Source organism: Chanos chanos, chromosome 1, assembly GCF_902362185.1.
Source record: "Chanos chanos chromosome 1, fChaCha1.1, whole genome shotgun sequence".
Lineage (NCBI taxonomy): Eukaryota > Metazoa > Chordata > Actinopteri > Gonorynchiformes > Chanidae > Chanos > Chanos chanos.
The window spans coordinates 36,301,227-36,318,691 of record NC_044495.1 but is presented as its reverse complement, the minus strand read 5'-3'; the positions used below and the strand labels follow the sequence as shown (position 1 = coordinate 36,318,691).

Genomic DNA, 17,465 nt, shown 5'->3' with positions numbered 1-17,465 from the left:
TGAAGTGTTTTTGGTCAAATGTTAAAAAGGAGACTGATCTTTACATTATCAACACACAACAGACAAAAACTCCAGCTCCACGTCACGTGTAATGCAACACATCTTTATTGAACCTGTCGAAGCAACATCAATTTACAAACTGAGGGATCGGGAGTTTTTTTAAAAGGTACCAAAAAGAGAGTAATAAATGTCGTAGAACCAAAACGAGTCAGTGTGAGAGTCAAAGGGGGGGATGGAAAAAAAAATTGGTGGGGTTGGGCAGAAAAAAAGTACTCCCAGGAATTGGACCAACAGTGGCAGATATTTTTGCGATCCATTTTATACAAAAAAATAAATTAATGAAATCTTTCAAGTTTACAGGAATATCTGTTAGAGACACAGGCTTGCCTTAAAATCATAACACCATAGATTTTCAGCTTGGCTTGTGTGTTTGACTCAATGTTTTGATTAAAACATTTAATATATATTTTTCTAAATATATATCAAAGTAGGTTTACTTTGATTAAAAAAAGAGAGAGCCAAGAAGGGTGAACAGAAAACAACCTATTGACAAAATGGGGGGGAAAAAAAAAGGGGGGGGGGGGCTGTGTGTGGGGCCTTTTTTATTCGTTGAAATTTGAATGTTCAGTAGAGCCTAAGGTGTCAGTCTCCAGGCAGTTCAGGAGCGCATGGCTTGAGCGTTGCCCCGGGATACGCCCCGCAGGCCCTGACCTGCACCACGCTTGTAGTTCTGCTGATACCCGTCCTAAGGAGAGACAGTAAAGACACAGGAGGGGGTCAGAAAATAATGAAATCTGTGAACAGGATCCGTCTCTATACTTATTCATGTTTGAGGAATAAAAAAGGTAGATGTGATACATTACACTGGCTGTGATGGTTTAAAGATACTGTTTAAAGATGCTACATCATTACAGCTTACAGTGCTACCACACTGGAATATACTGGCTAATGCTGAGAATAAACCTTACCTGCTAACATATCCTTACACATAAATCTGACCATATAAATGTGTGTGTAGTTACACTCAATGTACAAATGGACTTTCTAGCTTAGGCCAACACTCCCTGGCCCCCTACAGAGCCTTCATTAGGGAGTAAAGCTTATGATTACTCTGAAAATAACTTCTCTCAATAACTCATTTTTCCTACTCCACATAAACTGCCATCACAGAGCTGTCTATAAAATCATTACCCTCTGGTAGTTGCTGTTGGAGTAGTCTCGAGGCGTGTTGAACTGGGCTTGTCCATACCCAGAGTTTGAGGTGTTGGAAAAGGGTGCGCGGTAACCGTCATATGCACCTGGAATGAATTCAATATCAAACTCATTCAGACTTATAAAGTGAAGGCCAAGGTACACTTCAGATGATAATATTTCAGAACTAATTTAGGCTGATTGTAATTCACGACCACAATACAATGATCACAGTCAGACTTTTTTTTTCAGGTTATCCTTTTATATAGCACAGATGAGCCAGGCTGGACAGAGCCCCGTTTTAAGATAAGGGGGAGTACCTCTGAATCCGTTGGATGGTCCTCGGTAGCCGTTGATCATACCGCGGGAGTTTCTGGGCCCACCGCGGGGCATGGCCCTGCCGTTGTAGAAGGACTGGCCCGGGCGGCCGAAGCCAGCGCCCTGACTGGTGGGCTGCTGGGACATGGGCTGGTGGCCTCCAGTGCTGGGCAGGGACTGGTCTTGGGAGTGGAAAGCACCAACCACTACAGGGGGTCAAAGATAGAGCACAAAGTTAGATACAGTCATAAGACCTGGAGACATCAGGTTTTTACACACAACTACACAGACGGCAATGGCAGGCAGTCTTACAGCTTCGCCGTCGTCTCTCACTGTTATGTACTAGTGATGTTTTAAAGCACAGTTAGCTCATCTAAACAGAGCGAAACGATTTGACCTCAGCAGACCGAATGTGCACCTTATACTTCTACACTTCTCTATGCAGCACCAACACATAAGCCAAACACTGATCTCTCTCCTTTAAGCAGACTCATTAACCAAAATGCAGCAAATGAGCAAAACAGACTTTAAGGCTTAAGAGGCCATATATACATAAAAACACTGACTGGCACTCATCGTTACACACACACACACACACACACACACACAGAATCTGATGCATACTCATCTTTCACATAGTTTGAGAGCAATTCATTTTCCTTATCGAGAAGAGATAAAAGACATTTCAATAAACCAAGTGTGCATCAGACCCATGAGTTAGGTCAGATCGAGAACTCTGCCCTCCTCCCACTCACCAGACTGCAGCTGATCAGGTTGAATCTCTGGCTGGTCCACAGGGTGCTGGGTCTGGTTGCTGAAACCTTGGTTGTAGCTGTTCTGGTACTGACTGGCTTGCTTCAGGGAGTCACTCTCATTGGTTGGAGGGACGGGGGCATTGAGGTTAAAGACCTGGAAGGAAATGTGTGGTTAATAGCATGAACTGGGTTGCCATTTAAACTGAAACCAGCTGAAAATTCATACTATTTGAAATTCTTATACTGAAAATGACAATCTTTTGAATGAGATGAAGAGACCAGAAGTGAACTCAAACTTTATTTTAAAGGATCACAAAACATGTATTGCATATATCATGTAGGGCACCCAGTTTTAATGCCAATCCTTGGTCCAACCCCTTTTCAGACACTTTGTTCAACAATCACTCCAATACAATCAATAATTCAGCTTAAGTAATCAGACCCCTTTCTCTCCTCAATTTGTAATATTGGATTACACAGAATTACTCAGGTCTCCTACGGAACAGTCACTTCAGTCAAGGTGAAGTGAGCATGTCCCCCAACACACATGCAGCCAATCACTCTGGTTCTTCCACTAACAGTTGCATCGTATTGTTGATGTAATGTGCGGGGGGAGAACCATTTGTTTAAGTAACTGCAAGTCTTTCCAAGCTTGAGTGACCAAGCCTGAGAAAACACAGCCGGTTGTGGTTCCTTAAATTCTCAGGCACAGATGGGCTGTATTTTCACTGATTAGGCACAATGGGCAGGAACAGACACTGGCAGTAGTTCAGTTCAGCACTACCATTTAGAATCACAGCCTAGAGCAAAGCGTATAGGGATGTCTTGGGTTTCTCACTTTCTAAAGGGCACTTGGGAAAACATTGGGCATTTATGTTATTATATCAGTTACTACAACAATATAGGGATATAGGAGCTCAAAAAATAATCAGTGTATAAAACAAAACAGAGAACATGGGCAGATCTGAGTGAAGAACACTGCTGTAAACTGATCAAATTTTTATTGTGATTTGGTTTCTTGTCCGTCATCCAGTAATGTGCGGTAAAACTTCTTCCCCACGACTCAACACATCTTTCAGCATAGGTAACATTAGTTCTTATGGACACTGACTGCTATTTTTCAGGTGTCTGTGATTGTTTTAACTCCTGATCACCGTTAACCTGTACTGAAAAACAGAGAACGCTGACTGAAATGGCGATATTAAAAAGTGTGCACATCATGTGACTGGGGAAAAAACTGGACTTCCTGCGTAACAGGCCTTGTGTGTTCTGTGTAAGAGGCGATGGGTTAAACCCATGTGAGCTCTTACTGTCTGCATTGACTGGAATGGAGCTGCGTTGACGTTGATGCCACTGCTGTGGAGAGGTTTAGCCCCTGCTGGAAACACCTGCGGGGTCTGAGACGCCGCAGTTAGAGCCGAGGTGGGAGGGGGCTGCTCCGACATGGACATGGAAGCCTAGAAACAGACAGACACACACACACACACACACACACACACACACACACACAGGAATGTGATGTAATTTATACATATTCCACTCACAGCACAGATGTAAAGCACAGCAGGCAAAATAAAATAAATAAATAAATAAATAAAACATTGTTGCCTGACTGAATCTATTTTGTTCTATGAAAACTATCAGGAAAATTCACATTTGAGTTGAACAAGCATTAACACATTATGTTATACTTCCTTTTGTTACTGATACGAGTAGTGTAGTGTGAACAGCACCACTGGGAGTCCAGCAGGCAATTCACATACCTGAATGGGGTTAATGGGATCAGTGGGTGGCCTGGGGTCTGCGGTGTGTGTGGGCTGGTACATGGGGGGTGGTGTAGAGAAGGCCTCTGGTGAGGTGGAGACCATGGGGACCTGGAGGAAAAGAGAGAGGGAGAGCGACGGTCAGACACAGTCTCACAGAACATATGGTCACATCTCATTACATTATACAAGCAAAACGTAATGAAACTCACTTGAGTGGGTTCAGGCTGCACAGGTACGGTGGTGGGTTGAGCAAGGCGGGAATCTGAATGAACTGAACATGAGAGAACAAGATCATTTTTCAGAGAAAATTCATTAGAGGTTCCTGTTGGGCAGACTTTCTAGAAGCTTCTGAAGAGCATTTCTTCAGGGAGGAGGTGCATGCTGAACGTAGAAGCTGCTGCATCACTAACCTGGGGCGCACACCATCTGAGGAATGTCCAAGCTCTGGGCTGGCTTCATTGGCTGTGCCGATACAATAGCCGGGTCCAGTTGCTGTCCATCAAACTCCAGCATGGAGTCCTAACAAAACAAGAGACTGAACTTACACAAACTCCCACATTTGTGCAGACTGATCTTACACAGACATGCTCTCTCTCCCCCTCTCTCACACACAAACACTCCTCCCTTTTTGCTCTCTGGGTTGGCCCCTCACCTGCATAAAGTCGTACGGCCCCTGCATCTGCGCCATCAGGTCCTGCACCACTTGTTTCCTGACAACAGGGTCTGGGGTGGGTGTGGGAGCCATGGAGGTCAGAGGGTGGGGGTCAGGGACCACCGGAGGAGGGGACGTCTGAACCGGTTGCTGCTGTGGCATGGAGTTCACCGTCTGAATGGTAGGGACAGGAAGACATTATCGTCACGGCAACGTGTGGCATTTCGGTAAATGGGTCATAGGACAAATTGCCATGCCTTTTCAAGGATGGTGTCTGAAAATGTTACACAACAAAATACCTCAGATTCTGTGTTCCACTCATCTCCTTGCTCCTTATCACTGCTGCTGTACGTTGTCTCTGGAATGAACTGTCTATTTACAAACTGGAATAAAGAAAGAGTTCATATGAAATACAGAAATATGCACAAATATGAAGCTAAAGAACAAAAATACAAGGTTGACAGAACAAATATCAATTTGAAACAAACCCAGTTAACAAAACCTCTTGGATTACAGCTCACATCGTGATGCTTAAGCTGAATTTGTCATTTTTATTTTCGAGCCGGGCTCACCTCTGTGGCTTCCACCGTAATTGGTTCTGCATATTCTTCAGTCATTTCCCCCTCTGCCAGGGAAAAGGAGGGCACATTCTAAGATCCCACTTAAATAAAAAAAACTTAAATTTCCTCTGCCAACATAGTTACTCAATCAATAATCAAGCATACACATTGCAATGTCAGGGTGATCGTGTTCCCTGCATTGGCATAACAGACTGATAGCCATTACGAAGCCAGCAGGTTACATTTATGGCAGAATGTGGAAGCGTAATATTCAGTCAAGCAAATCTGGAACAGAGGTCATAGATCTGTGGTAAAGGCTGTTTGCTTGATTCACGGTACTGTGTGTTCAATAGTATGAGCCAGCTGGATGATGACACAGTAAGAGAGCGATGTTTTTAGGGAACCTGTGTCTGCAGGCTGGTCCTCCGCTTCAGACGACTCCACCACTGCTGCCGGCTGCTGCTGCTCCTCCTCCTCCTCCTCAGCACACACTCCATTTTGGTGAGGCGGAGCCCTGTCGAAGTAACCGCTCTGCAGCACCCTGTCCAGTGTCTCCTTAAGAGCTTTGTCTGGGGAGAGGAGACAGTCTCCATCAGCACTGTTCATCACCACCAACCACCACTGGGCCACAGTTAAGGGCCAAATCCAATCACCACCACAGCGCCACATTGACGGGCCAAGTCCAATCACCACCACTAGGCTACATTTAAGGGCCTGGTCAAATCTTGTATGTCTCATGGTGCATCTCAGTGACTGGGTAACTGAAAGACCAGATTATGCTTAACAATGGTTCACTTTGTAAAACGCTGACAGGAGTATTCTCTTTACAGGTTTTGACAGTAATGCCAGATATCTCTATTCAAGAGGAACAGAACAGCACAGACAGAGCCTCAGAGAGAGCAGAGCAAAATGCCCAGGGTTTCCTCTAATTAGTTAGGGTGAGGTCAAAGCAGTATCTCTAATTTGAGACTGTCAAATACATCCCTGGCCCTGGCTCGCCGTGTATTTTCATAACCACTGCTCACATGACCACCTGCTGGGTCTTCCCTTCAGGACACACAGCATTACAGTCTAGAGGGGCCATTTAAGGTAAGTAGCTAGCAGAGGCCCCTGTGGCAGTGCAGGCGAGAGGTTGTGATGGAGTAGTGTAGCAGACGGGGGGTGTCCTGGCTCTCTGCCATGCTGCTGAGTCAGGACAAGCCGTCAACATTCAGCAGAATGCAGCACTATGGAACTGACCCGACAAAATTGCCACGACCACACCCCTTACCCCTGGTTTTGGCTCTGCATTGGTAATGTACCCCTAAAGAGGTCTTCAGCATTTAGAGAGTAATCTGCAGATCTGGACTGAATGGTTAGTGTATTTGAGCGAGAAGCCTGTTTAAAGCTGAACATCTACTACAATGGGCCACTCCCTAGAATCTTGGGGCAGCAAAATTAAAATCTGTCAAAGTAGCATCACGTGATTCTCTAAAACTCAAGCAATTCCATTAAATTAAAAACGGGTTACATCCAGCATTTAGGAAGAAGCTGCTGAAAGCTACAGAGAATCGAGGACACTAATTTTTTTACTTTCATCCTATTGTGTTTAAGAGCAATATGCTTTATCAACACTAATGTTTTACTAGAAATGGCACTTTTGAACCTGGTCCAGATATGTTCACACTCATTTTCCCCCCCCAGGCATTTAAGAGGTACAGGGGCACCAAAGGAGCAAATTCACTTTAATCTGAGCTTTCCAACAAAACCATATGACGGTTGGTTTGACCTACATGTTGTTCCTGCCACCGCCTTGTCCTTCCCCTCCAACAGTTCCCATAAGTGCTGTGAAGCTTCTTGATACTGGTCAGTCAACCTGTGACAGATACCAGGACAGTGTTCAGCCTTAACATTATGAACACAAACCTTTTTTTTCCCCCCCATTAAGAGATATAGTTTCAAGCCCAACTTCACTGGATTACTCCCTGACCTGCTTGTGAATCTATAATACTAAACTTTGGTAGAAACCTAACTGAAGAGCATTTACATAACAAGCTATCCCTGTACCAACCTGATGTTTTGGTCACGTTCTGGCCCCACCAGTTTGTAAAACTCATCCAGGGCAGAAAGGTCACTGTCTGTCAGCAGCGAGGGTCCTGCTGCTCCCTGGAGCAGCTCCTGCCGCACGGTCTTGTCCCCGAGCTGGTCCAGGAGGAACTGCACTTCTAGAACCTTCTTCAACCTCTTCTGCTCCGCTTCATCTCGCTGCAGCTGCTCCCGCCGCACTGCCTTCCTCACGGCCTTCTGGATCTGAGCAGGACAGACACCCATACAATATAGGATCTATTACTTTAGAGCAGCACTGTTTAAACACAGTTGAAGGCAATAACACAACTGCACTTGAGCTGGTAATACTATGTAATTGTGGCTATTCAGGTACATGGCTCTTAACACTAAAGCACGTTGTCCATTATGCTACACACACACACACACACACACACACACACAAAGAATCCTCTAAGAAACATACACACATGCACAGAGGAGAAAGCACTAGTTTAGAGAACTAGCAGATGTTACAGTTATTCTAAATCATATGCGCCACTTACATCTTGACCCAAAGCCAAGAAAGTCTTCTGTAGCTCTCGGGCGAACTCCAGGTTATTGATCACTTCCTGATATTTGGATAGGGCTTCCTGCATTGTGAAGATGAAAAACATGAAATAACACATGAATAACTTGACGTCTGAAACAAAAAAACAAACAAACAAAAAATAAAGGGACATGGTTAAACAACAAAAGATTAGAGTTGCTTCACCCACCAGCTGGTCTTGGTTGAGACGTTCTCCTTTGTTGTTCCTGGCCTGGTAGTCATCCAGCTTGCTCTGGGGGGACAGAGCATGGATTCACATTACCACAAAGGGAAAAAAAGAGAACATAAAACCCCAGATTTTTAATGTGCGAGCAGTAGAATGAAAGTAAACATCTGTAGATCATTTCTACATGCAAGACAGGAAAATATCCATCAAAGAAAATCCAAAAACTCCGTGGAGACGAATAGTGTCAGTGCAGCCTTCACAATTCTGACAGTCGTGTAGCATAATATTAAAAATATCTACTGCTCTCCAATCACAAGGTCAAGGCATCCTGGCCAGTTGCAGTGAAATTCATAATCGGCGCTCTATCCTCAATAAAAAAAGCACCAAGAATACAGCCTGGCCTTTGGACCAGTGCAAGTATGCCCAGTTGGAATGTAGTTCCTACATTCACATCAAAGTCGCAACAAAATATCAGCGTGCAAGAGAGTGGGAGAAACGGCATAATCTAATTTATGAATGAGCCAAAATAGTTGAACAAGTAACCCTGTTTGGTAAAGCTCAGATGTATGACAGCACAGAGGATAATCTGACCAACAACAAAGAGGGGGGGACCAGCCCTTTATATTGTGTACACTTGGCTTGTCCTGTATGGTTAATTCTGTCTCCAACTCACAGCATATTACAAAACTGCTAAACTGTGATTTCAGAATTAAGTACCTGTTCTTTGGATAAAAGTAATGCTACATAATATTCCCCAAGGAGCTTTGCTTAAGATGCATAAATTCTTCATTTGACAATAATGCGTCAACATGTGTAATTACCTAAGAGCTGTATGCCGTCACGAAGACAAATAATGTCACATGAAAAAAAGACAGATTTTAACGAGGAGGGGATAAGGAAACGTTTTGTTAGCGTCTGGAATCTTTTTAAACTGGATGGAACGCTAAATGCCTCACTAGCATACAGCGTTCTTGAGACAAGTGAGATACTGACCACAGTGGCTACGACTGAGGTCCAAACTGACAAACTGTCACCGTCTCAACTGTCATTTCCCGTCAGATCTCAAGTCCAAGGGGTTGCTGAGACAAACAACCTACACAACCTTCGAGAATCCTCTAGAAACTGCTTAAGGAATTCGGACTGAAGTTGAGAACGATTTAATTATTTTTAAAATACGCTTCTTTGTTTCAACCTACAGCAGCTTTCATAAAGAAGCTTTATATACAGTCACAACTCAATAGAATTTGCGAACATGAAGGCCTGTGTAGCCAAAGGCGCTTAGCCCTGTAATGAGGACATGCACCTGCCAGATATACCTTTCGCAAGCTGAACAGCCCAGAATAGCATAATGGACACAAGAGTCCCCGGTCCTTAGGTAAAAGACAAATTTCACATCCTAGAGCCCTTAAGGCAGCTATTTTGTTACAAATTACATCTGGTGATTACAGCTAGACATCATGTGCATATTTCTGTAGCTCAGTCTTAGCCGCCATGTTAATTTATATCCATGTGCTAAACTCGTTCCAAGACCTCTTGCTGTGGTCTGTGTCGGAAAAACATCGAGTTTACCAACACTACAGTTGTACAATGCATACATTTACCTGGATGCACAGCAAAAGACAAGCCGTATGTCAGTTCCAAGTTCGCCATTTATTACCGATTAAGTCGGAGAGGGAATCTTAAACGTTACAACACCGTATGAAATGCTAGCTTTCGAGCTGGGCAGCTTGTATGTTAACGGGTAGCATGCTAGATGCTAGTTACCCAGTTAAGACTTCAACAAAGGAAACAGACAACGTTGGACGGCTAATTTGTCTGGACACATTACGCAATTTTCATCCATCAGTATAATTCAAGTGCTTGACTGTTATTAATTTTGATAGGGTTAGCTGGATGTATGTACGTGTTTCATTCTGACGTAGACTAACAAATTAAACTTATCATGAAAACAGGCCTGATATACATTTCCTCGAAGGGGTTCGTTGCACTTGCTAGCTCGGAGGAATGGCTAATGCTACCGAGCACATATCGACAACTTAAACCGAAGGTAGACAATACAAATGCTTTAAAATGATATGCAAGGCGAGGAAACCCAATAGTCAAATAACAAATATAAATAATAACGTTTAGTTCACCAAGATACTGATACAATACGACAACGTGATCTCCGTTTTCAAAAGGTACTGATTAATACAGTGACTCACTTGATACAACAATTGAACGGGATCAGATTGAACTTGTTGAAAAGATTAGCTTTCCTACCAAAGCAACTAAAATTCTAACCATCGACAATTACTGTGAGTTACATATGAACAACGTGTCATGTTTGGTACGAAGGAGGCCCTTGTATCATAAATCTTTTACTGATGTCTGTACAAATGTGAGATGATATCCTCATTAAAACGACTTGACTTAAAATACACTCCATGACTATAATTCTATACAATGTCCGAATACAACACAGCCTTGTGCGGATCTTCATTGCATGTAGTCTGGAGCCCGGTGTCAAATTAACGTACGACACTATAGGAAAGGAAATCTGTACCTTTTTCTTCTCCATGTTGCGAACTTTTTTCTCAATGACATTCAGAACCTGTTTCAAGGCTTCTGTTTGGGCCCCAGATGACTGGGTACAGCCCGTGATCTGGGTCATTGATCCGGGAGCGGATCCTACATCTGGGCTAGCAGACTTCACAGTCCTGTTGCCATTTGTTGCCGAGGGCATCTATGAAAATATGAATGAGAAAGCAATGAAAGTATTGTAATGCAGATAAAACTGACAAAAAACTTTACATCATCAAAGTACTGCTACGAATTGTTTGTATATTGTTTGTGCATTTTAAAATCATACAAGCTGATAAGTTACTTTATAGTCAGGTTCATGTTAAACTGTGTGTTTCATGATCCAGTTGTAACCATCGGTGCAATTCCTCAAGATCAGTTTAGGACACAGTACATATTACCAGCCAAATAAAGATAGGGGACAAAAGGAGACACTCCTTTGCGTGGATCTCCCACTTCATTCAAAAGCAATAGAAAAAAAACCAAAATAAAAATACATGTATGTATGTATGTATGCGCAAAACCCAACGCTGATGATGAGAGGAAACGACCGAGTGCACAAGCTATTGTAATAGCTGTAGCTGTGATTATTCCAAACTGCGCAATGCCGTATGTAATAGTCTACGAAGCCTTTTAAAAACACGTTTTGCTAGTGAAAAGCGATCGTTATACTGTCAGTCTAGTTCTCGTTTGATTCGATCACTTCTGAATAGGCAAAGCTTATACCTTTTAAGAAATTCAAAACGTGATTTCCAAACCAACTAACGCTGCTGCTAACGACGCATGGCAGGTACCTTGTAAACATCAAGACCATTTATGCTAGTTAAACACAACAGTGTGTTATTAGTTTACTCAAGTGGATAATGTTTTTACATTTGTTATTGTTGTCTGGTCAGCAAGTAGGCCAAATAAAGCCCCTCCTAACCCCAACTAAGCTTCTAGTTCATTCCACAGTTCAGCTAATTTACCGGATAGCATAAGCTATTTGCTAGCTTCTGCAGCTTATAGTTATCCAGCTAGGCAGCAAAACATTGTAGCTATCCAGCGGATATAAACAGACCAATCATGTCAATATTAACTAATCTTTAGTCAAAGTGAACACAGTAACCACTGGTATATTCGTGGAAAATTACAGCTGCAAACGTCGGACAAGTACAATTAAAGATAGCTTGCTATGCCCGACAGACAGGGACTGTAGGATTGCCTACTCATGGTTATGGATTCCTGCTTGCTGCTAGTTAGCTGGTTGTCATCAATTGCAGTTACAACATAAGTTCATTTAACACATACAAACTTTAACGCGGCATTTACTTACCTTTGTATTCAGTATGTCCACAAGGGAGAAGGCTAACCGAATGGAGATTCAATTGACTAAGCTTTGATTGTGTTGCTGTATTTTCTCTTTCAATTTTCTATAGGACCCGCCCCGCCGGCCTCACCGACAACTGAGAACGAATGAAAGGGAGAATTCAGATTTTATAACAAGGAAGGGCCCCTGTTGGGGCTGTTCACACTGTGCCTGTGCTCTAAGGCCACACTATACACATTATCTATCAATATCTTTCTTCATGATATTAACATAATACCTAAGTTATACGGAATCATAGTGCATTAACCTAAATTCCCAGATGGTATTAGTGAAGGATAGAGTATGTACGTTTTTTGTGAACTGGCATTGAACCAAGAAACGTTCCACTATGGTACCCTCCCACGTTGCTACATAGTTTTAGCGATTCCCCAAAAACCCGGCAACCTAGTTTCGGATGGAACATGAATTTAGGACCTTTGGGAACGAGTCCGCACGAGGACGATCGTGACAATGTCTAAAAGCAAATATTTGCTACATTTGTCTGAAGAAACTATGTTGCACTAAATTAGGTTAACAATTTTACCACTCTAGCAACATGGCATCTTCGCTATGTTCAGGTACCAGCATTATCTTGTGAGTTAGCAACTGTTTGTAAATGTGAGGTAACTCGTTCTTCTTAACTTGCATTCCCTACAAATTGTGTAATACTGTTGAAATTAATTTATATGAACATTTGAATCTCACAGATTCACTCTTTCTTTCATAGCTAAGCATGGTTCAAGTGACCAAACATTTTGAACTAGCAGGTTTAGCCGATAAAAAAAACGATTCACTACTGTTACAGTATCAAGCCACGCCTATTCATTCTACTGCGTCTCATGTAGCATTTCTGTAGGTGGCAGTAGAGAGCCACGCCAAGTGAGTCCGAAGGTAAAGCGGAAAGGCGTCTGTAAGTTCCCTGTAAATGGAATATAAGTAACCGCTTTGTCGCAAAATCTTTTTCGTCTCATATATGGTGTTACTGAAATTTGCCAACTCTGTCCTGGAGAGGATTTTTTTATGTTTTACTAACCCACAACATTATACTGTTGTTATAATACTGTCCACAAAAAAAAAAAACAAAAAAACCCTCACCTGTCCAACTGGCCCTCCCCATACACACACCTCCAAATGAACCCACATGTCAGTACCCATTCTTAGCTATGCCTCTCCTTATATAATTATCCTATAAATATCCTGTCATCTCAGTATGAGGTCTGGAACTCATAGAAACCTAAAGGGTTTCATCCCAAACTGTGGGACTGACTGGACATCACATTTCTGTTCTGACGTCAACACACATGATTCAACTATTAGTCATTAACCTGTTTATCAACTCAGCCAGGGGTATCTTTGCAGGGCTAGAAAAAACAACAACAACACACTGTGAGTTTACATTAAATTACATTGTTCTAGATCAAAACACATACTGTGCACACAAAGTTCTGCTTGGCAAATACAGGAAACAGTTAACATGGTTGCACTACTTTTTGATTGCACTGTCCTATTGAAAGGGTGTTTTCTTTGAGGGATAATGCTGATTAGGGGAGTATCCCAAGGGAAGTGAAGATCCCTTTCAGCGAGTGACTCATTTCCGCTGCTTTCTGTGTCTCAATCAGAGTACAGGCAGTGGCCCTCATTTTAAAACCATAGATACACTCCACTTCCCAGCTGCGATCATGATTACCCCACTTCTTTGGCAGCGGACCTTAGGAAAACACGCATTTAAAACATAGAAATCAATTATGTGTGCCTTTTCCAACAACACTGTCAAATGGATTTCAGACAGGTCATTTTCAGAGGAGTCAACAATCGTCTTGTCTCAGATTAGGCAGGAAGCAGTTGCCTAGCTATTGCTGTTGCAGAATAAGCACTATCACAGAGTCAACAATGCATCCAGGCTCTCTCCATACAGGAAATAGGCCTGAGTGTGTTTAATCAGCCCATGATGGATTGGTTCTTCTCTGGGCCAAACAGCAAAACTGTCCCTAATTAAGAGAGTGCAGGTCTACCAGACCGCCAAAAAAAAAAAAAGAGTGGAAGGGTGCCCATGGAGTTTTTAACATTTTTCCATAGTCACATGGCTGGACATTCCACATAGTGGCAGACAATAAGTTGAGTAAAGTTCATGTACTGAGAGGTGTGAACTGACCTCTCCTAATAGAGGACCTCAGAAAATTCACAATTACTGTTGTTTGGACAGGGCAGTGGGACAAAGCAGTGGAACAATATTATCTGGGCATAAATCATATGAAAAATATTTCAGTAAAGGAGGTACAAGAACTCCATTTAAAGAATGTTTTTGTATGTACAACGTTTTAAGCTCTGTCTGTAAATGCCACGATCCCTTTTACCTCAAAACAGTGAAAATACCAGAGAGCAAAAACAGGAAGCCAGACATGAGTGACACCACTTCCCTAGAGGTCATATAGATCCTTAACAGTTGCCTGTTGTCCCATTTCTGATGTTAGAGAGAAAATGTGAATGCCATGATCTGAATATGAGAAAGTGCTAAGATAGATATTTACCGCAGGATGGTTATACTTTATGAGTGTGTTGGTGTGTTTGTTTATCTTATGTGTATATTTTAAATGATGCTGATAAATATACTTCCAACTACATCTTGCAATTAAGATAATTTTTTTGAGTTGTATCCCTACCTTTCTTCCTTTAACTGGCTAGTAAGGATGGTAGTAAGGATGACACACAACTAAAGTACGCATCTTGGGTCTCCATATAATTTCAAAAACAAGAAGTTCAGATGAGAAGGCTATATGGATCTACATGGACCTGGCAGTGTATATATATATATATATATATATATATATATATATATATGTAGAGAGAGAGAGAGAGGTGTGTGTGTGTGTGCATATATACGCGCACACACACACACACACACGCACACACATATGATGTGTATATATATATTTGCAATTTTGCATCCAAGCCTTTTAAAATTTAAAGAGACTTTAAGCTGTGCACATAGATTCCGTTTCACCTCTACTCTTGAACATGTTTTGCACTTTCTTCACAGCATTTAGAGGAAACCTATGGCCTGAGGGGAGATTTTCCACCAAATAAATGAGTTGACAGGCCTAGGGTTTTGTGGCACACACTAAAACCTACTGTTTCTATCAAGTGGTGCCATCTGGAGTCAGCCAACCAATCAGGGTCTCTCAGGGCTGCGGATTGGAGTGGATAGGAAGTTCGTGTGGCTCAGAGAACCCCCTGCTAAGGCTCATCTGGGCTCATTTCCCATACATCCTTTAGGTTTGTTACAATCTACAGGAAACAGTGGGCAGTTCTCACATATTCAGTAATATTGCTGTAATTCCATCTGTTATGGCAGTGCTCTGTTGAGGGTGACTGCAGCCTCTCACATTACAAGACTAGCTTTTTGCTGCATTGTTTCCTACATAGTTTTGGAGCTTTTCTTGTGGTGTATTCCACTCAGAGCAGTGTAATTATGGTCTTCATGTTAAATTTATGAGGCGTTACTTTGGTAATTGCAACAGTGGTTTGTTGGTTGTAGTTCTACAGCACTACTTGATAAATAGGACAGGAAGCCTAAGAGATAAGAGTTGAATTTGCACATATGAAATCTGTACTTTGACAGGAAAAAAATGTGTGGAAACTTACTTTGAGGCACTTGGGTCTAGAGATTGCTTCATTATGTTGACAACGATTCAACTTTAATTTCATGAAATCCATTTAAAAAATTAACTTGCCTAAATGCAGGCTTGCATTTAGAGAAAGTTGTACTTTTAAAGTGACTGACAGGTTGAATTTTGGTATGGTGTAAACACTGGCTGAACTGTGTTGCTTGAAATGATTCGTTGAATCACTGAAGGACTCAAGGTCTATGTGCTCTGACAGCAAGTTTTTTTTATTCCATAGAGGTAGTCTGGTATATGGATATTCATTAAACCTCAAATCAAATATGAAGAACTGGCAAAGGCTTGTGAAGCCTGATTGCACAATAATGTGTCAATGTGAAAATGTATAGTGGGTATTTAAACAGAATCAAAACCAGAAATTGTGTAATCTAACTGCTAAGACATTATGAAATCGATGAATTTATTATTGCCTGGTGTGTCATGAACGATTGTTTTGCTGCTCCCTAATGGAACTGAAGAACTCTGTGAGAGAACAGATCATGAAGAAATTCCCCTTCTCTCTCTCTCTCTCTCTCTCTCTCTCTCTCTCTCTCACTCTCTCTCCCTTTCAATTCTCATTGTCATCTGTTTGGACAAAATGCACTTGCCTCAACTGAACCAAAATCAGTTTCTGACAATGCATGTCTGGTTTGAGGCTTGTTCGGTCTGCACATAGAATTTGGAAGCAATGTGGTCCAAAGTATTTTCTTTGGTTGCATTGAACATTTTCCCCCCACTGCAACTACCCTCTTTCTAACCGTAGGACCCCCAAAGGGTACGGTCAGACAGTGGAAGCAGTTAGGCAGATAGTGGCCTAATGCTTTATCTCTAAACCCAGTTCAACAGTCAGTCTTACCCGTCTCTCTGAGTCCCTCCATTAGCACGCCCTGAAGCTCTGGCACTAGATAAGAGGAGTTCTCCCCAGTGGCATCAGGCAAAGATGGGCGTGAGGAGATAGATTAAGAACAAGCAGGGAAAGTTTGCCTTCTGTATATGTGTGTGACCATGGCCGCCATTGCCCCTCGGTGGTGGAACGACCTCCCTCATACAGTTAGGACTGCGGAATCCCTCACCATCTTCCGCAAGAAACTGAAAACCCACCTCTTCAGAACCCACCTATCCCCCTATGCCTAACCCCCCCTTCCTTAAAAAAAAAAAAAAACCTTGTCTTGTATCTATGTTTGTCTAAGAATTCCAGGGGCGCAATACGAAGGAGTAAATTGACGCTCAGTCTTTTTAGCGATTTCTGCTTATGAGGTATTAGGAATCCGACTGATGCACTGATTGTAAGTCGCTTTGGCTAAAAGCGTCTGCTAAATTGTAAATTGTAAATTGTAAGACAACTGTAAGGGAATAAGTTTGCACGGATTTGCACAGAATGATCTGATTCAGTGTGACTGTTTGAGGCTAGATTAGACTTGTTATATATTTGTTAGATTACTGCACAGTGAAAAGTAGTTTGATATTTTGTATTCCCCACTCCCTTTTGCCATATTGTAGCACAATAGGGGTGTTGATTCTGGTTTCTGGTCACTTTGATTCTAGTGATCTTACCAATACATTAAAACAAAATTAGAATAATTCAACAAGTTCAAAGGTTATTCCCTCACTTTTGAAGTGTTACCACTACAGCTAACCTTACCACTTTGACTGGCTACACTGGCAATAAAACATTAATAGAACAGTCATAAACCATTAAGAAAAAGAAAAGAAAACCAGCAGGATCATGAGTAATTCTTATTTTAAAGTCTCTTGATGCCCTGTCTGAGCTTTGCATTATTGAATATGCAATGGCTTTAGAAACTATATACAGAGGAGCCCAGGAAAAAAAATCATGAATATGAAACAGTGGTGGA

General features: G+C 42.1%; 1 protein-coding gene across 1 annotated transcript; it reads right to left on the bottom strand.

Moving 5' to 3' along the window:
• Positions 1 to 82: 82 nt before the first annotated feature.
• On the bottom strand, positions 83 to 12,038 carry caprin1b (cell cycle associated protein 1b). Its single transcript, XM_030766841.1, has 18 exons — positions 11,918 to 12,038; positions 10,586 to 10,765; positions 8,044 to 8,106; positions 7,831 to 7,917; positions 7,293 to 7,531; positions 7,015 to 7,097; positions 5,647 to 5,811; positions 5,255 to 5,307; positions 4,982 to 5,065; positions 4,683 to 4,856; positions 4,441 to 4,549; positions 4,240 to 4,301; positions 4,028 to 4,138; positions 3,575 to 3,721; positions 2,265 to 2,418; positions 1,512 to 1,715; positions 1,192 to 1,298; positions 83 to 745 (listed from the first exon to the last, which is right to left on the bottom strand). Exons 2-18 carry the CDS (start codon positions 10,763 to 10,765, stop codon positions 659 to 661), a joined length of 2,109 nt encoding a protein of 702 aa, XP_030622701.1. The 5' UTR covers positions 11,918 to 12,038; the 3' UTR covers positions 83 to 658.
• Between the last annotated feature and the right edge of the window lie 5,427 nt (positions 12,039 to 17,465).